The 24,465-nt window shown below is 48.0% G+C and overlaps 1 protein-coding gene across 1 annotated transcript in view; it reads left to right on the top strand.

Annotated features, from left to right (window-relative positions):
* The window catches only part of KAZN (kazrin, periplakin interacting protein), a 642,875-nt gene extending 620,352 nt beyond the window's left edge, over positions 1-22,523 (top strand). Inside the window, exons 12-16 of the mRNA XM_006883632.1 lie at positions 972-1,203; positions 2,909-3,010; positions 3,875-4,041; positions 17,568-17,682; positions 22,320-22,523. Coding sequence (XP_006883694.1) covers positions 972-1,203; positions 2,909-3,010; positions 3,875-4,041; positions 17,568-17,682; positions 22,320-22,484 — 781 coding nt within the window. The 3' untranslated portion in view covers positions 22,485-22,523. The remainder of the gene's footprint in view (positions 1-971; positions 1,204-2,908; positions 3,011-3,874; positions 4,042-17,567; positions 17,683-22,319) is intronic.
* The last annotated feature ends 1,942 nt before the right edge of the window (positions 22,524-24,465 follow it).

Here is a 24,465-nt window from a genome sequence, read left to right as displayed (position 1 = left end):
ACCACCTCGCCAGCATTTGTTGCTTGCTTTTCTGTTAAATTTTGCTATTCTTACTGGGTGAGATGATATCTCATAGTTGTCTTGATTTGCATCTCTCTTAGAGCTAGAGATTTTGAACATTTCTTCATGTGCTTGTTGGCCATCTGAATGTCTTCTTTGATGAAGTGTCTGTTCATATCCTGTGCCCATTTTTTGATTGGATTATTTACCTTTTATCTTGTTATGGTGCTCAAGTATTTTATAAATTCCAGATCTAATTCCCTCTAACCTTTTTTTTTTTAAATAAAGTTTTTATTTTATACTGGTTTACTTACGAAGTTCGTATACATTGTTTTTCACACTGGATCTTTCCCATTTCCTTTACCCACCCCACCTTCCACCCATCAAATTGCACAATCCTATGATTACTACCCCTCCCCCACCCATCCTCACCTCTCTGCTCCCCTGTCCCCCCCTTGAATCCTCACACGTTCTACAATAATGGTCTTACACAGTATTTGTGCTTATGGAACTCAGTTAGTTCACTTAGCATAATGCTCTCCAGTCCCTCCCAGTTTAGGTAGGGGTTTGCAAAATCATTGCTCCTGCGTGCTGCCTAACCTTTTGATTGTCAGCCAAGTGCATTGAGCCTTTGCACCACTATGGGACTCCAAACAGGAGGACAGCACAGCAGTACCAGAGGGAGGAGAAAGCCAAGGAGAGTGGTGCCAGCAAAGGGAGCCTCATTTTGTGGGAAGGAGGGTGACCCAAGGCAGGGTGGGTTCCCTAGAGGTGCTGCACATGTCCCTTCTGCTCTCTGTCACTTTCCCTGGTCCTGAGCGTGTCTCATTCTTTCTCTCTTGTCCCTTTCTGATTGTCTCTCTGCTGTTCCTCCTTTCTTCCATCTCCATCTCACCTCATCTCTTTTTGCTTGGCCGCGCTCTGCCTTTGTCCATCCATCCCTCTCTTCTTGCTGTCTCTCCCCTCACCAGCCTGTCCAAAGCCGCTGACCTGGACCATCACTGGGTGGCCAAAGCCTGGCTGAATGACATCGGCTTGTCCCAGTACTCCCAGGCCTTCCAGAACCACCTAGTGGACGGACGGATGCTCAACTCCCTCATGAAGCGAGACCTGGAGAAACACCTGAATGTGTCCAAAAAGTTCCACCAGGTCAGCATCCTGCTGGGGATCGAGCTGCTGTACCAAGTGAACTTCAGCAGGGAGGTAAGGGCCAGGGCACAGCCTTCCTGCTCCCGTAACAGCTGCTACCTGTTCATTCATCTATATGTATGATCTGTTCACCCATCCTTCCATGCACTCACCCACCTACCCACCCGTCCATTCATTCAGCATCGCACTCATCTCCCATCCACCCACACTTCTCTCTGTCCACCATCTGTTCATTCATCCATATGTACATCCATCTGTCCCTCCTTCCACCCACCCATCCGTCAGCCATTCATCAGTCTACCCACCCGTTTATCCACCCACTCTTCTTTCCATCCTCCGTCTATTTTCCCTCTCAGTTTCTCCTTATCTTTCAATGATTCATTCATTTATATGTACACCAGTCTGTCTATCCAGCCTTCTCCACCTCTCCATCCACCCACCCCCGTATCCAGCCAGCCAGCCATGTGTCCACCCACTCATCACATTCGCCCCCTCTTCTCCAGTAATTGCTTATTGAGGAGCTGTCATGGACCAGGCCCTGTGTTCAATCAGGGAAGGCAGGGAAGGTGAATATGGCCTTTCTCCTCTAGAACTCACTGCTTATCAAGATGCTGGTGACCATGAGACCATGGAAAATGTCCCCATGGAAGAAGCAACCCCGGCTTTTATGGAAACCCAGAGAGAAACCCCTGAGCCAGTCTAGGCAGCAGGGAGGGCTCCCCAAAGGTAGTGACAGCTAGACTGAGACCTGAAGGAGGAGCCCCAGCAATCAATTCATAGAAGGCAGGATGGGAAGACCCAATGCCCAGAAGAGAAGCCTGTGGTCACATGTCACACAGGAACTGAGTTCCGTGTGTCTGGGTGCAAGGTTCAAAGCTGGGTAATGAAATTGGAGATTGAAGTACCCAAAGACCTGTGGGTCATGTGGAAGAGTCTAGACTCCAAGTGCCCTGTGGTTCAGAACTCACTAAGCTCCTGCATCGGCCCCCTACAGACTACTCACAGTATCTCCAAATGTCCCCCCAAAGGAGGTCCTTGGACACTGGGCCCTGGGCCTGAGTCTAGATGATTTCTTTTTCTGAGTGTGGGGCATAGAGTGAAAGCCTTTCAGGGCTTGGGGAAAGGGACAGGGGAGCTGTGTCCCTTCTCAAGTACTGTTTTGAGCCCTCAATAAGTCTACCCACTACAGGGCCTTGGGCACAAGGTGGTGACAAGGACACTGTGACCCAGTGGCATGAAGGAGACAGATGTGAAGACACTGATTTCAGGGATGTGTGGAATAGGATATGCCTGGCTAGGGGGTGACTGAGGCATACTAGAGGAGCCTGGGTCCTGGGGCCCCGTGGAGGTCTGAAAGGGTAGCAGGCTGGCCCCTCTCTGCAGGGCCCTGAGAGAGATGCTTTACACTAGGGCATTCCCTGCCCCCAGACCCTTCAGTCTCCTGACAAATACTCTAAGCCCCTAGGTGAACTGGGGACAGAGATTCAGAGGACACCAGGGTACAGAACAAGGAACTGCCACAGCTGTAGCCAAGATCCACCTGCCTGGGCACAGTGGCTTAGTGGCAGGCTACCTTCACCCCAGGAAGCAGTGGTTTCTCCCCATTTCCCAGAATGAAAGGCTGAACCAGGCAGTGGAGTGGCTAGGGGAGGTACCAATGGCCAGGATGGACTGACTTCTTGCACCAGCCCCTTGGGATTGCACGTGTGACCCCTCTTTGCTCCCTCACCCCCTTACTGACCCAGCTGTCTCCCCATAGGCCCTGCAGGAGCGCCGGGCCCGCTGCGAGACACAGAACATCGACCCCGTGGTCTGGACCAACCAGCGGGTGCTCAAATGGGTGCGCGACATTGACCTGAAGGTAAGAGGGAATGGAGAGGGGACGGGGCCTCTTGACACATGAAATCACATGCAAATCAAATGAAAATATGTATTAAATCAGCATCCTAGATCCTGATAGCCCAGCCTAGCAGGAATTCTCTGGCCTCTGTCACTCCCGATGAGGGGGTCAGTCACCCCCCACCACTAGGAACCCCGTCAGTGATGCTGCTCCTGTGTGGAGGCGGGGAGCACAGAACCAGCCTCACTCTCACTGAATGTCTTTCCTTTTAACACGTGTTTGGGGGCTGCCCGCTGTTGTCTGGGTATGGTAGTGGCTAACTGCCCTGCACACATAGCTCCAAAAGTGTGGGAGAGGGCCCTCCTCAGGATTAAATTAACTGACCCCCAAGAGTCAAGCTCCTTGTTTTTGGAGAAATATGAGGTGATAGACCTCTTAAGGAAAGAAGGGACCTTCTTGGGAAAACACAGGTCAACTTAGGCTAACTCAGGAGTCCTCTTAGACTGAGGGATTCTCTCAAGGAAAAAAGTGGGTTTTCTCAGACTAGCTGGGAAGTCCTCTTGAGAAAACATGGGACCATCTCAGAAAAATGAGGGGAATCTGCCTAAACTGACTGGGGGTCCTCTCAGGAAAATAGGGCAGTGTCTCAGGAAAACAGGGGGTTCTTCTCAAACTGATTATTTTCTCAGATATATAGGATACTCACTCAAGCAAACAGAGGTGATCTCTCAGACTAGTTGGGGGACCCTCTCAATAAAGGCAGGACTGTCTCAGGAAAAGAGGAATTCTTTAAGAAAAGCAGAGGGAATCTTCTAAAGGAAGCGGAGGACTCTCTTGGGCTAACAAGGACCCTCCCAGGCTAACTGAGCCCGTCTCTGCCCTCAGGAGTATGCAGACAACCTGACGAATAGTGGGGTCCACGGTGCCGTCCTGGTGCTGGAACCCACATTCAACGCCGAGGCCATGGCCACCGCCCTGGGCATCCCCAGTGGGAAGCACATCCTCCGGAGACACCTGGCGGAGGAGATGAGCGCCATCTTCCACCCAGCCAAGTGAGCACAGCCCCCAGGGCTGGGTGGGGGTGGAAAGAAAAGCACTCCACTCTCTCGGCTTCCTTTCCTGGCACCACCAGTTAACATACTCCACTGTTCCTGCAACAGAGTGGTCCCATTTTACAGATCAGGAAACAAAGGCCCAGGAAAACAAAATGCCTGAAGGTCCTAAGGATAGAAACAGTCAGAGGAGCAGTGAAATCCTGAGTGAAGTTTGTGGTTAAATGTAAAAACCCCGGCGTTTACAGAACAGAGCATGAGCAGTGAGTGTGCAAAGGCAAGCCATGTGAACTCGGGAGTGTTTGCAAGAGGACACAGGCTGAACAGGTGGAGATGGCTGAGGACAAAGGTTGGGAGGCAGGACCGAACATACTAAGGGCTGGTGTGATAGGTTAAGTGTTTAGCTCTTAGTCTGGTAGTTCCAATCTGCTCGCCACTCCATGGGAACAAGATGAGGCAGTCTCTTCCTATTAAGATTTGCAGCTTGGCGAGCTCTGATGGCCTAGTGGCAAGAAGCTGCACTATAATCCCGGAGGTGCGCAGTTCAAATCCACCAGTTGCTCTGCTGGAGAAGGAGGGGAAATCTCCTCCTGTACCAGTCAGATCTGATTTAACTATACACACACAAAAATATTAAAATTTTTAAAAATGAATTTAAAAAAAAAAGGTTTGAAGCTTTGGGAACCCCTTTAGAGGGTCATCATGAGTCAGAATGACTGAGTAGCAGTGGAGCTGGTTTTGGGTTTATGGTCCAAATGAACAGACACGCTTGTCCCAGAGACTGAATGACCACATAAACTAGACTCTTCCCAGGGGATTCTCACTTTGAAAGGATTGCCCCTGAGGTTGTTGTGCAGTCATGGCAGGTCAGTTCTGACCCGTGATGACCTCATGTGTTGTGGAGCAGAGCTACATCATAGACTAGTCAAGGCCATGGCCTTCCCAGAGCAGAATGCCAGCCTGTCTTCCAAGGAGTCTCGGGGTTCAAACTGGCAGCCTTTTGGCAAGTAGTCAAAGGCTTATTCGTTTTCATCGCCTGAAGACTGTCACGTTGCCATTGTTAGGTGCCATCAGATCATCACTATACACAGTGATCATGTGTCCAACAGACTGAAACCCGACCCGATCTGGCACCGTCCACACAATCTCTGTGGTGCTTGAGTCCATTGTTGGAGTCCCTGTGTCAAGCCATTTCTTGCTCTCCTTTTACTACTTTCTACTGAAGCTCAGCATGGAAAAAAAAAAAAACAAACCCAAAGATTCTGACTATTGGGCCAATTGGCAGCACCATAACAGATGGAGAAGAGATTGAGATTGTTCAACTGTTTCAGCTGACTCGGTTTCCACAATCAACAACACCCTTGGCACCCACAGTCAAGAAATCAGAAGACAAGTCGCATTGGGAAAGTCTGCTGTCAGGGACCTCTTCAGAGTGCTGAAGAGCAAGGATGTCAGTCTAGAGACTAAGGTGTGCCTGATCCAGGCCATGGTATTTTCAATCACTTGTTATGCATCAGAAAGCTGGACAATGACTAATGATGACAGAAGAATTGATACCTTTGAGTTATAGTGGTGGCTAAGAGTATTTGAACACACCATGAACTGCTAAGAGAACAAATAGGTCTGTCCTAGAGAGATTGAAGCCAAATTGCTCCTTGGAAGCAAGGATTTTTGAAACTCTGCTTGACATACTTTGGGCATGTTGCCAGGATGGATCAGTTCTTGGAAAAGGGACATCATGCTTGGAAGGGTGGAGGGTCAGCACAGGAGAGGAGACCCAGGAGGAGATGGATTGACATTGTAACTAGAGCAATGGGGGTAGATGTGTCGGAGACAGTGAGACAGGCTCAAGATAGGGCAGGATTCAGAGCTATGGTGTGTAGGGTCACTACAGGTCACAGTCAACATTTAACAACAACATTTTCACCAAGCATGATATTTACATTAGTATTATGAAGTTAGATCATTAATATAATAAGTATAATGATTCGTATAATAAGTAATGATCACCATTTAGGGTTAAATGACTACTTACATATTCTATCTAATTACATTCTTCTGACGATCCTCAAAGGTGGCTTATCACTCTTCCTCCTGTCTGGAAGGAGAAACTTGTTTGAAGGGTCTAAGGTCACATACTTGGTAAATGTTAAGAGCCTAGATTTGTATCTTATTCTATTAACAATGCTGTATCACATTAATTGATTTTCATATGTTGAAACAACTTCATATTGCTGGAAGAAATCCCACTTGATTATGGTGTATTACCAATTTTCTGCATTGATGAATTGGTTTTGCTAGTAGTTTGTTGAGGACGTTAGTGTCTATATTTATAAGGAATATTTGTCTGTAGTTTTTAGGTGATGGCTTTGATTTCTGTTTCTGGGGGAAATCAAGCTGGTAGTTCGAGTTGGCGTGCCTCTTCCCTCTCTTCCATTGTATGACGTTTTTGAAGGGTTGGTGTCAGTCCTTCTTTAAACGTTTCTCCAGTGAAGCCATCAAGTCTTGGAGTTTTCTTTGTGGGGTGTTATTACAATCTCTTTGTTAAGGTCTACTACATATTCAGTGTCTCCTTGTGTCAGTCTTAATAGTTTGCATCGTTCTAGAAATCAGTTAACTTCATTTAGACTAGCTAACTAGTTAGAATCTGTGGGTGGCACAAACAGTAGAGTGCTCCTCTGTTAGTGGATAGGTTGATATGAATTCACCCTGAGGAGCCGCCTGGAAAACCCCGTGGAGCCGTTGTCCTCTGCACTCACGGAGTGGCCACGAGTCTGAATCAACTCCACAGCAACTGACAACAGTAGCTAAGAGTCAGCATACTTCTGTTCTTGTGACCCTCCAGTAGGTTTTCAGAGGCAGTAAATTGCAGAGGAGGAGATTGTCCATCTTTCTCCCATACAGTTTGCATAGGCAGCACAGTTCCTTACCTCAATTATCCTTCTTGTTGTTGTTCTTATGTGCTGTTGAGTCACTTGCCACTCATAGTGACTTTATGTACAATAACCCTGAAACCTTCTCTATCGTGTGCCAACCCTATTGTCTCTGACACACCTACCTCCATTTCCCCAGTCATTGAGTCAGTCCATCTCATCCAGGGTCTTCCTCTCCTGCGCTGTCCCTTCACCCTCCCAAGCATGATGTCCTTCTCCAAGGACTGGTCCTTCCTTGCAACATGCCCAAAGTATGTCACACAAAGCCTCAGAATCCTTGTCTCCAAGGAGTAGCCTGGTTTTACCCCCTCTAGGATGAACATATTTTTTTTCTCCTGGCAGTCCATGATATATCCAATACTCTTCTCCAGCACCACAGCTCAAAAGTATCAATTCTCTGTCATCCCTAGTCATTGTCCAGCTTTCCAATGCATAGCAAATAATTTCTGAGCCTATGACCAGAAGCTTGGAAGCAGGAGTGGCACCCAGTTCCTTAACAACATGCCTCTGGAAACTCTGTGAACTTTGATAACAATAGTTATAGAAAGGCTTCGGGCTTTTTCTTCATGGGGTTGCTATGAGTCATGCTCAACTCAATGGCAATCAACAACAACAACATGGCCTAAATTAGGTGCACCTTAGTCTCCAGACTGATGGTGTTGCTCTTTAGTACTCTGGAGAGGTCCCTGACAATACACTTTTCCAATGCAGTTCATCTTTTGATTTCCTGACTGCTTCCTCCCCCCACCCCGTTTTGAAATCCATAAGATATTCAGACTTTTTACCAACACTGCAATTCAAAGGCAATACTTCTTCAGTTTTTTTTCATCAATGCACATGAAGCAATTGAAAATACCTTGGCTTGGATCAGGAGCACCTTGGTCTTAAACTTATACCCTTGTTTCTTAGCACTTTAAAGACACTCTTCCTGTGGACAATGACTGAGGAGACAACCATGCAGGAATCATGAATGGGGGGAAAAAATAAAGAGGCTCCTAACAGCAGATCTTCCCCAATGCAACATGTCCCAATCAATCACTTGAGTCCTCACAAAATAGAGCTTCTCTGATCTATTATAGACATAAGGTTAATATCTTCCGGAAGAACCCAGGAATCTTCACTTTAGCATTTCTAGAAGATTCTTAATAAAAGTTTAACAAAACCCCTATTCTCTGAATCATAAATCAACTAATGCAAAAAAAAGGTATTCAGAACTATTCACCTCCCTGGCCTCCCTTCTGGATCACATGATTTGTAACAGGCTTTGTATCCTGAGCTCTCGGGGAGTGACACTAGCTAAACATTAGCAGACTTTCATTGTCGTATCTGATTAAACCCTTGACCACCCATGAAGTCACAGGTCTGCTGAAGACTGTCTGACACGGTGGTTGAACACAGGGGAAGGTTATAATATAATAATATAATGTATAATAATATTATTTTAATATTAGAATATACTATAATAGAGGAGGACCTGAAGTGCCTGCTGCAGAGTGTCAAGGACTGCAGCCTCCAATATGGATTGAGGCTCAGTGTCAAGAAGACAAACATTCTTACCACTGGGCCAATTGGCAGCATCAGGATGGATGGTGAAGAGACTGAGATTGTTTACAGCTTTAGTTTGCTTGGCTCCACAGTCAACACTCTTGGCACCAGTAGCCAGGAAATTAAAAGGCACATTGCCATGGAAAAGTACTGAAAAGCGATGGTGTCTCTCTGGAGACTAAGGTGTGTCTGATACAGGCCATGGTCTTTGCAATCACTTGTTATGCATCAGAGAGTTGGACAATGACCAAGGAGGATAGAAGGAGAATTGATGCCTTTGAGCTGTGGTGCTGGAGAAGAGTATTGAGAGTACCATGGACTGCTAGGAAAACAAACAGATTCATCCTGGAAAGAGTTAAACTGGGTGGCTCCAGGAGGCAAGGATTCCGAGGCTCCGTCTAACATACTTTGGACATGTTGTGAGGAGGGACCGGTCCTTGGAGAGGGGCATCATGCTTGGTAGGGTGGAGGGACAGTGCAGGAGGGGAAGGCTCTCTATGAGGTGGATTGATTCAGTGACTGGGATAATCGGGATGGGAGTGTCAGAGACAGTGCGATTGGCACAGGACAGAGCAGAATTTAGGACTGTTGTACATAGGGTCGCTAAGAGTTGCAAGCGACTCGACGGCACATAACAACAACAACAACATAATAGAATAGTATGGTGAGTTCTTGAGTTTTGGGAGGTCAATGACTCCTTTGAAAAGTAGGTGAAAGCAGTGGAATGTGTTCGTAACAATGAGGGATGGCTCTGGCCATTTCCTTGGTTACATATGAGAAAGCTGATGCTGGTCAACCAGGAACTGGAGGTGGTGTCAGCCTCAGGCACCAAGTCCAATTCCCTGTTCTCACCTCTTCCCGCAGTGACTGTTTCTACACATGATGCTTGAGTGAAAGTCCCCATGTGGAATTCCGGAACTTTACTGAGATTCTACCATGGGTCAAGGAACAGACTTGGTCAGCTGTAAAGAGATCTCCAAGGGCTTCTAAGGAAATTTTAAGACCATCCCTGACAGTTCAAGAGCCCCTAGCTAAGCAGAATTCCAGGGGAGTTGCTGGTTCCCAGGCATGTGGTAATGCTTGGAAGGATGTGGAGGGTTTATATTAACCAGGATGTTTGGACATTGGCCCAGGACAGCTCTGTGGTGGTCTGAGAAATGAAACCCTCTTCTCCACTGCCCTGTTCCTCTTTCTGCTCCATTACTGTCTTCAACTTCCTGGAAAGAAAAGAAAACACAAATAGGGTAGAATGAGTGGTGCTGGCCCAGTGGGGAAAGTCATGCCAGAATGCCTCTGATGGGTGGAAAAATTCTGGATTCAGGACCAACTTTAACCATCAAGAAAGAAGTTGTTAAATGCTATCAAGTCAATCTTACCTCGTAGTGACTCTGTGTACAAGTGAGCAAAGCACTGCCCGGTCTTGAGCCATCCCCAGGAGTGGGTGTGCTTCAGATTATTATGGCCCGTTGGATTGCCACTGGCTGATGTTCAAAAGTCAATTCCCAGGACTTTCTCTCCTAGTCCATCATAGTCTGGAAGCTCCTTTGAGACACACATGCCTCCATCCACAGTTGGGTGATTGTATGTGTGAAGCACATTGGCCAGGTGTTGAACCTGGGTCTCCCACACAGGAGAGACGTTTTCTCTGAACCCAGGACCAAGTCTTCCAATGAATCCTTGACTGGCTGGACCGTAGTAGCATAGTTGTTGTTATGTGCCATTGAGCTGGAACCAACTCATTACTGACCCTTCTGAGCACTTTCAGAGGCTGTAAACTGAACAGGAGATGATTACTCATCCTTTCGTTCTTGGAGTACTTGGTGGACTTGAACTACCTGCCTTTGGATTGGCAGCACAACTCCTTACCAGTAGACCACCAGAGCTCTCAGTAGTAGTAGTACATTGTTGTTGCTACATTCTGCCAAGTCAGAATTAACTCATAGCTGATGCTCCAGTGGGTTTTCCGAGGCTGTAAATAACACGGTAGGAGATTGTTCCTCTTTCTCCCATGGAGCAGCGATGGATTTGAACTATGTGCCTTTGAGTTTTCAATACAACTCCTTACCACTAGATCACCAGAGCTCTTAGAGTATGTTGTTATTGTTGTTGTGTGCCATCGAGTCAGGATCAACTCATAGCTGACCCTCCAGCAGGTTTTCAGAGGCAATTAATCACACAGGTGGAGATTTTTAACACCAACACCGTGCCATCCATTGTTTGTTTTATTTGACCACTCTCATTTTTGAGAGAAAGCGTGTGAATTGGATTTTTGCCTCCATATTAAAAATTTTAAAATGATCTCTCAACCAGAGAGGAATGCCATGAGTTGTCCAAAACAAGAGAGTAGTTGGTGGCAGCTCTGTTAACTCTTAGCCCAATGCCTTCCCACCACAGTAGGGGCCTCAGGAGACGTGCCCCTTGAAGGCCTGTGATCTCTTAAAGATAAGGGGGAAGGTGGTCAGCTCAGGGCATCTTGGGAGACTCTATTGTTCTTGTTGCTGCTAAAAGGACAGACAAGTATGTTTTGGGAAAGCTGCAGGCAGGGTGTCCCTTGCAGGCAAGGATAGTGAAACTTCATCCCATGTGGTTTGGGCATGTTGTTAAGAAGGGCCAGGCCCTGGGAAAGGGTATCATGCTTGGAAAGGTGGGGAGTCAGTGAAAGAGAGGAAGACTCTCAACAAGACTGAGAGTGTCAACAAAATTGGTGCAGTGATTCTAACAGTGTCAGAGACGGTCAGGGTGGTGCAGGCTAGGGCAGGCTTGAGATCCATTCATTGTTCATAAGGTTGCTAAGTTGTAGTCCACTCAGCGGCACTTAACAACAACCAGTCAGTTCCAGCTCACAGTAGCACCGTTTTCCTGATCATTGGTGTGTTTTGTGTCCATTGCTGTAACTATGGTGTCAATTCATCTTACTGAGAATTTCCTCACTACCTTCGTTCAGCCCTCTCCTTTACTAAACACGGTGTCCTTTTAGCTGTTTTCACTATGTCCCATGATTGGAATATTAGGGGACATCTGGAAGAGAAACAGCTACCCAGATCTTACAGGTTCCAATATGACACCATCTTCTCCAGCCTCCTCCCATCAGCGGACACACATGACGCTGGGCCACGGCTGTGCTTTCTACCATTGTCTCACTGGACCTGCTTTGACGTGCACTGACTCCTGCACGTCCTCGTAAACCCCAGCCCAGTGCCAGCTCTGTGTCACTCTGGGACTGCATTAAAGATTCCAGGTTCAGAGTGTCTTATCGCAACAGAGATGGAGCCAGGGCAGATTCCACCCTGAGTTCATTTCATTCTAAGGACGTATTTTCTGGAGTAGCCCATCTTCCCAGCATTCTTTTAGGCATGAAAGCGTCAGACAGACTTTGCAGCCTCACCGGCTAACACGCCTCTGCCTCCTCTGCCCCATCATCCACGGTGTCTCCATGCACCATTTTTGGACATCAGCCTGGCCCCACCCTCTCTCCCCTTCCTCTCTCCAGAGGTGGCTCTAAGGTGGTGTCCTCAGATTGTCACTAACCATTTGTTGAGCTCTGCCAGGTGATGGGTCAATCTCACTGTAACCTCCTGGAGACAAATACTGAGACTTCTTTATACATATATGGAAACGGAGACCCAACAAGTGGCCATAGACTGGTTCCTGATGGGGTCGAGATTCCAACCACCACATCTTGCTGCTTCCCTCAAAGAGGATAATGGCCCAAAGTGTGGGGACACTGGTGTTCATCAGTGGTCTTGCCCCCTGAGGCCTCTCCCAGGGAATTTGGGGTAGAAGAGTCAGTGGTCTCCCTACTCGCCTCCCCTCCCGTTTTCTCCTCTCCTGCTCTCTTCCTCTCTCCTCTCCCCATCTGTTCTCCCTCTTTTTCTTTTCTCTTTCTATCCTCTCCTCTTCCTCATTCTTTCCCCCTCCCCCTCTTCATCCCTTTCTCTCTTCTCTCTATCCATTCTCCTTTCTGAGATGGCTTCTGCCCTGGTGAGGCCAATCCTTTGTCCACAGAATTGCTTGGAAATGGTGGACAATGCTGCCATCTGGTTTATCCTTCATCCCCTGTGCTGGAGGAGGGGTGTTCTTGATGGAGAGCTGTGAGTGGAGTGGAGTGAGCTGACCTCTCCAGGGAACAGATGTCCGTTGAGGAACCAGCCTTACCCTGGGATCATCAGAGTCTGAGGTGCCTGGATTCACAGCTGAGTTCACTTTTCCTTGGCATTTCATCAGGACTGTCAGCTTTTAGAACTTTCTCAGTCCTGCTCACTTACCTTGTACTATTCACTCAGCAAAGTCTCTTTAAACTCCTGGTCAACTCCTGGGTACATATCCTATGTCCAAACCCCTCAAGTACTTATGTCCTTCCAGAGGGGGATAGTGGGGATAATGAGAACTCAACCTGCAGCCCAGGGTGGTACCCCCCTCTGCCCATCCCCTTGTTATGCCTCCGTTCCCCCATGTGGGCTCCTAGACAGTGTTTCTGTGCACTCAGCAGAGGCCTCCAGGACCTCCTTGCTCAGAGCTGGAAAACTTGGAAACTTCCTGGTCAGCCCCACCCCTCTTTTCACATACAAAGAGACTGAGGCCAAAAAAAAGTGTGGGTCACCAGTGAGCTGGAATATAACCAGAACCCACGTCTCTGGTTTCCTAGTTGGAAGCCCTCTCTGGAACTCACACCTCCCTCCCCAGGGTCGAGGCAGGATAGTGCTCTTCTTCTACCTCAGAAGCCACCCCTCGGCACTGGCAGGATCAGGCAGGTTTCGTTCTCTTGTGCTAGGAGTCGCCATGAGGTGGAGGTAACTTGATGACATCTAAGGACAACAACATGTATCAGACACTTGGATGAAACATGGTGTAGGCCCTCATGTGGCTTACCGGCAAAGGGAGAAACCTTTAACAAATGAAACGACTGGAGCAACCAGCTCAGGGTGGCCTCAGTTCTAGGCTTCCTTCGGTCCCCTCAGGCTTGTATTCTTTCTCCATCCCTATTCAATCTGGGCTCTGGACAACAACAAAAATATCCCATGGACTGCCAAAAGAACACATGTGTCTGGGAGAAAGTGCAGCCAGAGTGCTTCTTGGAGGCAAAGATGATAATGCTTCGCCTCACATACTTTGGGCATGTTGCTAGAAGGGGCTTTTCCCTGGAAATGGACAATCGTGGAAAGGTGGAGGGACAGTGGAAGAGAGGAAGAGACTCAATCAGAAAGACTGACACGGTGACTGCTGCAAAGGGCTCGAGTGTGTCCGGAAGTGAAGGAGGCACAGGATAGGACTGGGTTTAGAGAGGTTGCTGTTCATAGGGTCACTAGGAGTCGTACTACAATCATGGGCTCTGAGAGACTGATAATTTGAGGAAGATACAGTTAACTTTACACCAGTTGGGGACCTCTGGAGATTAGTGGTTGCTGTTGTGTACCATCAAGTCAGAACCAACCCATAGCTGACCTTCCAGTGGGCTTTTGGGGAGCAGTAAATTGCACAAGAGGAGATTGCCCAGCTTTCTCCCATGAAGCAATTGGTGGATTTGAACAGTGTACCTTTGAGTTGCCAGCACAAGATTGGTAGACATTCAATAAATGGTTATAATTAAAATTCATATTAACATTTAACATACATTAAAAACCAATTTGGTTCTGGTTGACAGCCAGAAGGCTGGGTGGTACAGAGAGTTAAGCTCATCAATGCCTCCATGGAAGAACGGTGTGGCAGTCGGGTTCCATGAAGATTCAGGCCTTGGAAACCCTGTGGGGCTGTTCTACAGACCTTCCCTGAGTTAGAATTGACTCCATGGCAGTGAGTTGGGCTTGATGGGCAGGATGAAATGGGTTTTGCCGAAGCTGTACTTCTTGGTTCGAACCACCACAGTGGGAGGCTCATTAAGAGAAATCTAAAAACAAACCTATTGCCACAGAGTTCATTCCAACCACCCAGCAGCTTCCAAGGCCACACTAATCATTATGAGAGGAGACTGCTGAACTTTCTCCCGCAGAACAGCTGGTGGATTCGAACCACCGACCTTTTGGTTAGCAGCACCACATGTACCACACCGTACCTCCAGAGTGCTTGCCTGAATGAAGTCCCTAGAAAGATTCTGAGTGGAGTAGCTTAGGTTTGCAAAGGTTCAAAATAAGAAGGGAGCTCTGGTGGCCTAGTGGCAAGAAGCTACACTGCAATCCCAGAGGTATGTAGATCAAATCCACCAGGTGCTCTGCTGGAGAAGGAGGGGCAATTTCCTCCTGTACCAGTCAGATCCAAAATGAAGCTCAGATAGTTCTTTACCATGTTGTTAGGTGCCGTTGAGTTGACGACAACCATTAGGGACCCTGTGAACCTTGCCCTATCCAGCCCCATCCTCATAATCTCTGTCATGCCCAAGTCCATTGTCAAGGTGAAATCACAGGGCCTATGAAGAGAGACTGGAGCCCAAGGAAGGCAGTGGTTTGCCCAAAAAAAAGAAAGTGGGTCCACTGGAAGGCTTATGTCCAGGACAGCTGACTCGGGTTCTTGTCTGGACTCCTTTGCTCCATGTGGGACACCAGCTTTTCATCCACACACTAGTGTCCTGATACAGGAGTTGAAATCTCTTCTATAAAGGCCAGATGGTAGCTATTTTAGGATTTGCGGGCCATATGGTCGCTGTTGCAAGCACTCATTTCTGCCATTAGAGCAGGAAGGCAGCCACAGACAACATGTAAACCAATGGGGTGGCTGAGTTCCAATAAAACTTTATTTATAAAAATCCGTCGGTGGCCTGGATCTGGCCTGCAGGCTGCAGCATTTGCTCACATCCTGTCTGAGTGAGACATCGGTGTTTCCATGGTAGCATCCATGTATCCCATGAGGTAGGTACACCAGCTTCAGTTCTCGGCCCATGGACCCCATGTGCAGCCACCACCTGTCAGTCACTGGGGGCCATGTTGCTGTCATGCTGAACACATTTCAGGAGAGCTTAAGACGCCCTGCAAGGAAAGACTAGGAAATCTGCTTCTGTAAGTCGGCAGTGACAATCCTATGGTTCAGAGCAGTCTGATCTGCAGTCAGTCATGGCGAGGGCGCAGGAAACAGTGTTGTATATGGGGTTGGTATGAGTTAGGGGCAACACAATGGCAGTTACCAACAACATCCCAACAGAAGACGTCACTGTTTCCAATGATGGTGCATAAATTGGCAACGAAAAAAAAAAAGACCAAAGCAGAGTTGATGCCATTGAATGGTGGTGCTGGCAGAGCCTTGGGCTGTCAGAACTGAGGAGGGGTAGCTAGCGTGCTCCTTAGAAGGAAGGATGTGAAGACCTTGTCTCGCCTGACTTGGCATGTTGTCAGGATGCTCTACTTTCAGAGAAAAAGTAGAGGGTCAGTGAGAGAGAAGATGACCCTGACCATGATGAATGACCATAGCAGTGAGCTTACACACAGCAAAGACTGAAGGTGGAGCAGAATTGGGCAGGGTCCCTAGCACTCAGATATAACGGGGACCTAATGACAACAGCAAGTGGAAGTCCTACTGAGAGGAAGCAGTAATGAGGGTAACTTTGGACAACAAGTTAGGTTGAGACAGATTTCAGATACAAGAGTGGCGGGTCTGGGGGTGGGAGCGGGGACAGGACTTTCCTGATGTATCTTACACACCTAATTAATTCAAATCTTGAGGTTCTTGTATAAAGACTTCCCTTCCTTATAAGGTCAACAGTATGGTGTAGGTTTAGAGGAAGGCTGGAGTCTCAGAGACGTAAGCTCCAGTCTGAACTTTTACACTCACCAACTATACCATGCAGGACAAATTACTGTACCTCTCTGTGAGGCCTTGTCCTCAGCTGGATGGATCAAGGACGGCAGGTTGTGAGTTATGACACATTCCATTCCGATGACTCCATCGTGCATGGGTTCTGATTAAATTGGGCAACTGTTTGTTTGTTTTAAGCATTATTGCCTTTTGTTTCTGTGTTGTGTACCGTAGAGTGGGAACCGGCCCATAGCTGACCCTGTAGCGGGTTTTCAATCTTTTCTCCATCTATCATGATGTTGCCTATTGGTCCAGTCAGTGGCAAGGACTTTTGTTTTCTTGTTGTTGAGGTGCAATCCATGTTGAAGGCCGCAGTTCTTGACCTTCTGCAGCAAGCGCTTCAGGTCTTTCTCACTTCCGGCAGGCAGGGTTATGCCATCTGCAGGACGCAGCTTGTTGATAAGACTTCCTCCAGTCCTGATGCCACATTCTTCTTCATTAGTCCAGCTTCTTGAATGATTTGCTCAGCATACAAATTGATTAGGGAGAGAGAGAGAGGATACAGCCCTGACATACTCCTTTCCCGATTTTAAACCATTCTGTTTTCCCTTTCTCTGTTTGGATGAGAACTTTTTGGTCTAGATATAGATTTCATATAAGCATAATTAAATGTTCTGAACTCCCCATTCTTCTCAAGGCTAGCCATAGCTTGTTACAATCCACCTAGTCAAATGCCTTTCTATAGTCAATAAAGAACAGATGGACATTCTTCTGATGTTCTCTATGTGTTGCTAATGATAAGATATTCACACATACACATACACATAAACACACAACAGGTCGAAGGTGCATTTCACCGTAACTTGAGTCCTTCCTAAGTGGAGAACAACATTGCTTACCTTCAGAGATAATGCTGTGAGGATGACACTTGTAAAGAGCCTGCTACAGTGATGCCCCAGAGCTATCTAGCCAATATAATTGCAGTTGAGTCTGTTCCATCCAGTTCATGCCAATCCCTTGTGCATTAGAGCAAAACTGTGTTCCGGGTGTTTTTCTGGAAATAGATTACCAGGCTTTTCTTCCGAGGCACCTCCGTGTGGGTCTGAACCATCAGCCTTTTTAGTTAGTAGCTGAGCACTTACATATTTGCAGCACCAAGGACTCCTGGCACATAGCAAGTGCTCAGTAAATCTCAGCAGTTGTGGTTGTCATTACCAGACTGTGTGTGTGTGTGTGTGTGTGTGTGTGTGTCCACTTGTGCTCACGCCTCTGGATGCACCCTCTACCTGCCTCCCTCCATCACTGACTCTAACCTGGTTTTCTCCACAGCTCCACGGGTATCCGGGAAGCCGAGCGCTTCAGAACGCCCCCTGGAAGGGCCTCCAGCATCACCCGGGCAGGGAAAGAGGAGAACTGCAGTGCCATCAAGTACAAGGCAGGCCGGGTAGGTCACTCGGGGGCTCACCTGTGAGTCCTGCACCTCCGGGGAAGCACCCATGTCCTCAGGGCCCATGCTGCCCTCTCCATGCTATGCTTAGGGATTCCTGTGGAGGCTGTAAGGTGGATCAGGTCCAGGTGTCACTAGAAGAGACATTCCAGTGGCTACTTTAAGGAAACGGCATGATGCTTCAGGTAGAGCTCAGAGGTTCTCAGGAGACTTCAAGCCACCATGTCTCAAATCCAGGTCTCATCTACCTGCATCTAAATCACCTGGCAGGGGTGCAGCTTGATAAGCAATTTCTGAGGCCCACTCCTCTCTTGAAGCAGATGATCTCTAGGGTGAGGTGGGAGTCTGGGAAACCCAGACAGCCTGCCCACCGGGTGCCAGTGCAAACCACCCACTTTAGCTTTGAGAGCCAACATCTTCACCAACAGCAAGGGATGAGCTTCTGCTAACTTCAGCAGAACAGAGTGAAACAGGGGCACAGCTCAGCTTCCTACATGGGAAGGGGCAGCAGACAAGGCAGATGTGGAGGATCCAGATGTTCTCCCGCTCCGTCCGTGAACGCTGCCTGGGTCTGGGTCCAAACACCGTGCTGAGAAAGGTGTAGACATGGAAACTGACCACCCTTCCCCTAAAGATGCTCTCAGAGGGAGGAACATCCTCGAGGGGTGAAAGCTGTCCTACGGTGGACACTGCAAAAATCGTTCTTTTTGCAAAAATCATTCTTTTTTACATAAAAACCATAATGATACATGTTATTGTTGTTGTTGTTACGTGCCATCGAATCGTTGCAACTCATAGCGCCCTTATGTACAAGAGCCCTAAACGCCGTTCTATCCTGTGCCAACCTCACCATCTCAAACACACTCATTCCCACCGCTACACTCACAGAATCGATCCATCTCATCAAAGGTATTCCTCTCCTGCGCCGTCCCTCCGCTCTCCCAAACATGATGTCCCTCTCCAAGGACCAGTCTCTCCTTGCAACATGCCCAAAGTATGTCAGACGAAGCTTCAGAATTCTTGACTCCAAGGAGCATTCTGGCTTCACCTTCTCCAGGACAAACCTGTTTGTTCTCCTAGCAATCCATGGTATATTCAACACTCTTCTCCAGCACCACAGCTCAAAGGCATCAATTCTTTTTCTATCATCCCTGTTCACTGTCCAACTCTCTGATGCATAGCACGTAATTGCAAAGACTATAGCCCGGATCAGGCACACCTTAGTCTCCAGCCTGACGTCCTTGCTCTTCAGTGCTCTTGAGAGGTCCCTCACAGCTGACTTTCCCAATGCAATTTGTCCCTTGATATCTTGGCTGCTGTTACCAAGAGTGTTGACTGTGGAACCAAGCAAACTAAAACTGTTAACTATCTCAGTGTCTCAATAATGATACATGCGGGACATAAAAGATACACACTATGTCTGTGGTATGCAAATTCCATGGAAGGATGTGACAGGAAGGGAAGGGGAAATGTCTGAAAAGTCTTCTTTTCCTCTCTGCTGTCAAGTCGATTTTGACTCCAGGTGATTTCGTGAGTATCAGAGTAGAACTGTGCTCCATAGACAGCTGTCAGGGCTGAATTATGGGGAGTAGGTTGCCAGGCCTTTGTTCCCCAGGCATCTCTGAGTGGATTCAAACCACCAATGTGTGTTAGCGGACAAGCTTATTAAACATACACACCACCCAGAAATACTGACACCTATCCTCGCTCCCAAAACTATGTTGCTTATAAAACTCATTGTTCTCGTATCAGAACCAACTCATAGCTGACTCTCCAGTGGGTTTTCAGAGACTGTAAAATCACACAGGGGTAGACTGCCCATTTTCTCCCTCAAAGTGGATTTGAATCACGTACCTTTGGGTTGGCAGTGCAACTCCCTTAGGCACTAGGGCTACCAGAACAAAAGTTGCTTCTTGTTGTTGTTGTTATGTGCCATTGAGTCACGTGCAATTTTATGTACAACAGCCCTAAACCCTGCTCTGTCCTGTGCCAATCTCACTGTCTCTAACACACCCACCCCGATTACTCCAGTCACTGAATCAATCCATCTCATTGAGGGTCTTCCTCTCTTGTGCTGTTCCTTCACCCTCCCAAGCATGATGTCCCTTTCCAAGGACTGGTTACTCCTTGCAATATGTCCAAAGTATATCAGACGAAGCTTCAGAATCCTTGCCTCCAAGGGGCAGCCTGTTGGTCCTGTTAGCAGTCCATGGTGTATTCATTACTCTTCTCCAACACCACAGCTCTAAGTCATCAATCTCCTTCTGCCATCCCTAGTCATTGACCAGCTCTCTGATGCATAGCAAGTGATTGCAAAGACCATGGCCTGTATCAGACGCACCTTAGTCTCCAGACTGACAGTGTTACTCTTGTGTACTTTGGAGAGGTCTCTGACAGCAGACTTTTCCAGCACAATACATCTTTTAATTTACTGGCTGCTGGTGCCAAGAGTGTTGATTGTGGAGCCAAGCAAACTAAAGCTGTTAACAATTTCAGTCTCCTCAACATCCATCAGAATGCTGCCCATTGGTCCAGTGGTGAGAATCTTTGTTTTCTTAACGTTGAGCTTCAATCCATATTGGAGGCTGTAGTCTTTGACCCTCTGCAGCAAGCACTTCAGGTCCTCCTCAGTTTCAGCAAGCAGGGTTGTGTCACCTGCATAACGCAGATTGTGGCTGGATCTTCCACCAATCTTGACCCCACATTTCTCCTCATAGAGCCCAGCCTCCCAGATAATCTGTTCTGCATATAGATTGAAAAGGTACGGAGATAGAACACATCCCTGGCAGACGTCCTTCCCAGTTTTGAACCATGTAGTGTTTCCTTGCTCTGTTCTGATAACTGCCTCCTGGTCCAAATGTTGCTTAGGAACCAATTAAAAAAAAAAGATTGAAAGAGAGCCAAGTAATCAGATCATTTCAAAGTACTATGTACTGAGGGCCTATTGTGTATAATACAACTGCTGTTAAGCACCAGCTTGTGTTCTGTTCACCACAGATCTACTCTTTATAAGGAGGCCAGGAGGGAGGAGTCACTGCAGGTGGACCTCCTTTTGTTGCTCTTTGCTTTGTTGCACTTTGCAGATGTTGCATTTTTCCAAAGCAGAGGTAGATGGCAGTTCTGCCCAGCGAGACCCTTGGTACCGTTTACCCAAGAGCATGTGCTCACTTCAAGTCTCTGTGTCACATTTTGGCTGTCCTCACACTATTTCAAACTTTCTCTTAATGTGGTTTCACACTTAATAGGACACAGTGTAGCGTGACCTGTCTCTGCACTCGGCTCCCTGCCTTCGGGTAGGTTCTGACTCACAGCATTTCCCCCCACGTCGCCGAGGCTGTAGACGTGAATGGGAGGGGGTTACTCACCTTTGTCACGAGCAGCCGCTGGTGAATTCCAGTCACGAGAGAGATGCAGCCTTTGGGTTAGCACCCGCGTGCCTGGACCACACCTCCAGAGGCTTGTCTGAGTCACTTTATTGGGAGAGTCGCTTTGTCACGGTGGTTGGAATTGAACCTTGTGTGTAGGGGACCACACCTCCAGAGACTTGTCTGATTCGCTTTATTGTGAGAATCGCTTTATTGCGGTGGTTGGAATCGAACCCTGTGTCTCCAAGGTATGCCGGCATTTCCACTCTGCAGCCGAGTTAATCAAGGGTCAAAGAGATGAGGGGACTTGCCCCACGTCACGCAGCTGGGAAGTGGCAGAGCAGGGCTCCAAAGCCAGGTCTGTGAGTCACAAAAACGGACCCTATTTCTGCCACACGAGTCAGCAGTGGATTGTCCTTCCTGATGTGAGAAATGTAGCCCAGACCTCATGTTAGTCTCCAGACTGACGTGGTTGCTCTTCAGTACTTTGGAGGGTCTCTGACATCAGAGGTTCAGACATCCACACACCTCCTCCTCAGTGCTTATTCTCCACTCTCCTCCTGTATCTGTCTTTAGGGTCACTGGGGGGCACAAAGGGATACACTCTCAGCTACTAACAGGAAGGTTGGGGGTTTGAATCCACCCAGAGGCACCTTGGAAGACAGCTCTGGCCATATACTTTTTTAAAAAAATTATTTTAAATTGATTTTAATGAAAGTTTACAGAGACTTGGGTTTCCATTCCTTCATTGTTGCACTTTTCTCCCTGCCCACCCCTCCCTCCCAATTCGCTCTTCTCTTTGAAAAGTAAAAGAAAAAAATTCTTTCATTGTTATTCTGAAGGGCACAGCCCCCTGAAGGAGCACAGTGCTTCTCTGAAGCACACAGGCCGCTGTGAGTTGAACTTAATTTGATAGCAACTATTAAACCTTTATCCTCACCCTTCCCACTGGGAATGCAAAGCTCTGTCCTAACACTAACTCACAAAATCTTCTCATTGTCCTTTTGTTTGTGGAGTTGACTACAATTCAGAGTGACCCTTCGAGCAATAGATTGGAAAATTGCCCAATCCTGTGCCCTGAGCAGAGCAGTGGAGTATTGTTACTCTGCTCTTGTTGTTACTCCACTCTTGTTGTTCCACACAGCAGCACAGAGAGGTTCAGCGAGTTACCTGAGGCCACACAGCCAGTTCCAGTCAGAGACCTTGCATTTCCCAGATCTAAAAACATTCTCTTCTTCCTGCTATTTGATTTTATTCCTCTCTTCTCAGCTGCCCCTGGGGAAGATAGGAAGGGGCTTCAGCAGCAAAGACGCGGATTTCCATGATGACTACGGCTCACTTCAGAATGAGGACTGTGGGGACGATGAGCTCCAGAGCAGGCTGGAGCCGTGCTGCCTGGAAGGCTACAACAGCCTGGAGGTCACCAATGTGTAAGGACACTGGGCTCCAGGAGCCCCAGCACTGGGAGACCCAAGGGAGACAGAGGCTGGACAGGCCCAGATGCACTGTACATAGCGACCTGGGCCAGGGGCTCCTTCCTCCAGGTGAGGGGACTTCTCAGCTCCTGGGCAAAACTCCCAACAGATGGCTGTGGTTTCTGAGGGAGAGCACAAAGAGGAGAGATGGCACCAGCCTGCCGGGCAGGGGTGGCCGGAGGACTTTCCTGCTCAGTGGGAAGAGGCCGCCCCGTCGTCACAGCACGCAGACACTTCTTCAGCTGGTGTGTGCGGGCTCAGCCTCCAAGTGACTGTCGGCCACCGACAGTCTTACAAACATCCCCTCGATCCTTGCACTGCGCTGCCTGGATGGAAAGAGGTCCATCTCGCTCCAAAACTCTCGCCCACAAGGAGCCAGGGGGCCTCCACCCAGACACACCAAAACCCAGCGTTGAGGCCAAGTGGAGGCTGACCAGTCCACAGGGCAACCGTCCAGCGGGGCGGCTGGCAGGAAGTGTTGCTCTTACTAACCTGTCAGACCGAGGGCGGTCTCAGCTCTCTCATCTCTACGTCCCAGGACAGAGAACTTGGCTTCCACCTTAGGTCATTGTTTTATTTGGGGGAGGATCCAAAATGCAGCTGGTCATTCCTTTCCACTGCAGCAGCCCCGTGTCACACGGGAGGGCGTGTTGAAGAACTCTTTGACCTTCTGGGATACAGGAATGGCTCTGTGTGCGGCACGTGGGCGACCCTTGTGAGGATACGTCCGCATTTCCAGCAAGTGTAGCTATTTCGCCCCCAGGATGGAGGACACTATGATGGCCTTCAAGGACTGGAGATGACTGTTAACATCAGCAGCACCAAGAATGGCAGTGGGTTTGAGATTTGGGCAGAGAAATGTATGTCATTGTGAAACAAACCCACGTTGTGATGTTTCTGCCACGTGGAACATAGGCTGTGCTCGTCAGTACCCTCACCTGGCACACACTGCATAAGGTGGTGGGAAGACAACTGGAGTTCTTTTGACTCCCACTGCTTTGCTGTGTGGCTTCTTCCCAGTGGCTTCACCTCTCTGTGCCTCAGTGTCTTCAACTACAGTCCTTTTGATCCCCTCTCTCTCCCTCTCTCAAAGACATTGGGAAGATTAACACTTGCTAATGTCTGTAATCTGTAACCTCTCAGGAGACAGGTGGGAAGTTATTGGGTGGGAGGGAGTTTTTAGAAGTTCCCATTTCCAAGCACAGAACTGGTACTAAACCAGTTCTCTTTAACTGTTTTGATTGGAGGGATGCACAAAAGGAGAACAAGAAAGTTTAGTGTTGAAACCCTCCGAGAACTCACAACTGCTCTAGGGAAAGGGGAAAGAAAGAAAAGAAGGTAGAGCCCTCGTGTGCACAAGCCTGAAAAACCAATTGACTGCGGTTTTCAAGCCTGACTTGGTTGACCAGATGACTTAGCTCGGTGAGGCTCAGGGAAAGGCATAACGTGTTGACATTCTATTTCCACACCGATTATCAAAGCAAACCACTTCGTGGGCCAAGATGCTCTGCTTCTGTTGAAGCCATTGGCATCAGGAATCAGTGAGAAGTTTGTATTTCCAAGATTTTCAGCAGGTTCCAGCCTCCAAGAGCTGTCAAAACACCCCTTCTTTCAGTCCAACAAATTGTTTTCCTTCTTGAGAAATGCATCGATCAAGTCCTAATTAACAGTCCTTAGTGCAGGAGCCCCCAGCCTTCGTGCTAACTGCATAAGCACAGGTTATTACTGAGGAAGCCAAATGGCTGTGTGTGTGTGTGTGTGTGTGTGTGTGTGTGTGTGGTGTGTGTCCCTTTTTTGACTGAATGTTGGACCTTCACAGAACCATTTCTGGTAGAGTCCCCAGGGGGCCAGTCTCTGGAGTGTGGCTTAGGTTTGTTTACATTTCAGAGCCCAGGATCTTTGTGTCTTTTATACACCACAGGTATTGAAGTTGCTCCCTG

This window comes from Elephantulus edwardii, unplaced genomic scaffold, assembly GCF_000299155.1.
Source record: "Elephantulus edwardii isolate Elephantulus edwardi_28Jun2011 unplaced genomic scaffold, EleEdw1.0 scaffold00028, whole genome shotgun sequence".
NCBI classification, from domain to species: Eukaryota; Metazoa; Chordata; class Mammalia; order Macroscelidea; family Macroscelididae; genus Elephantulus; species Elephantulus edwardii.
This window is presented reverse-complemented; position numbering and strand designations above follow the sequence as displayed.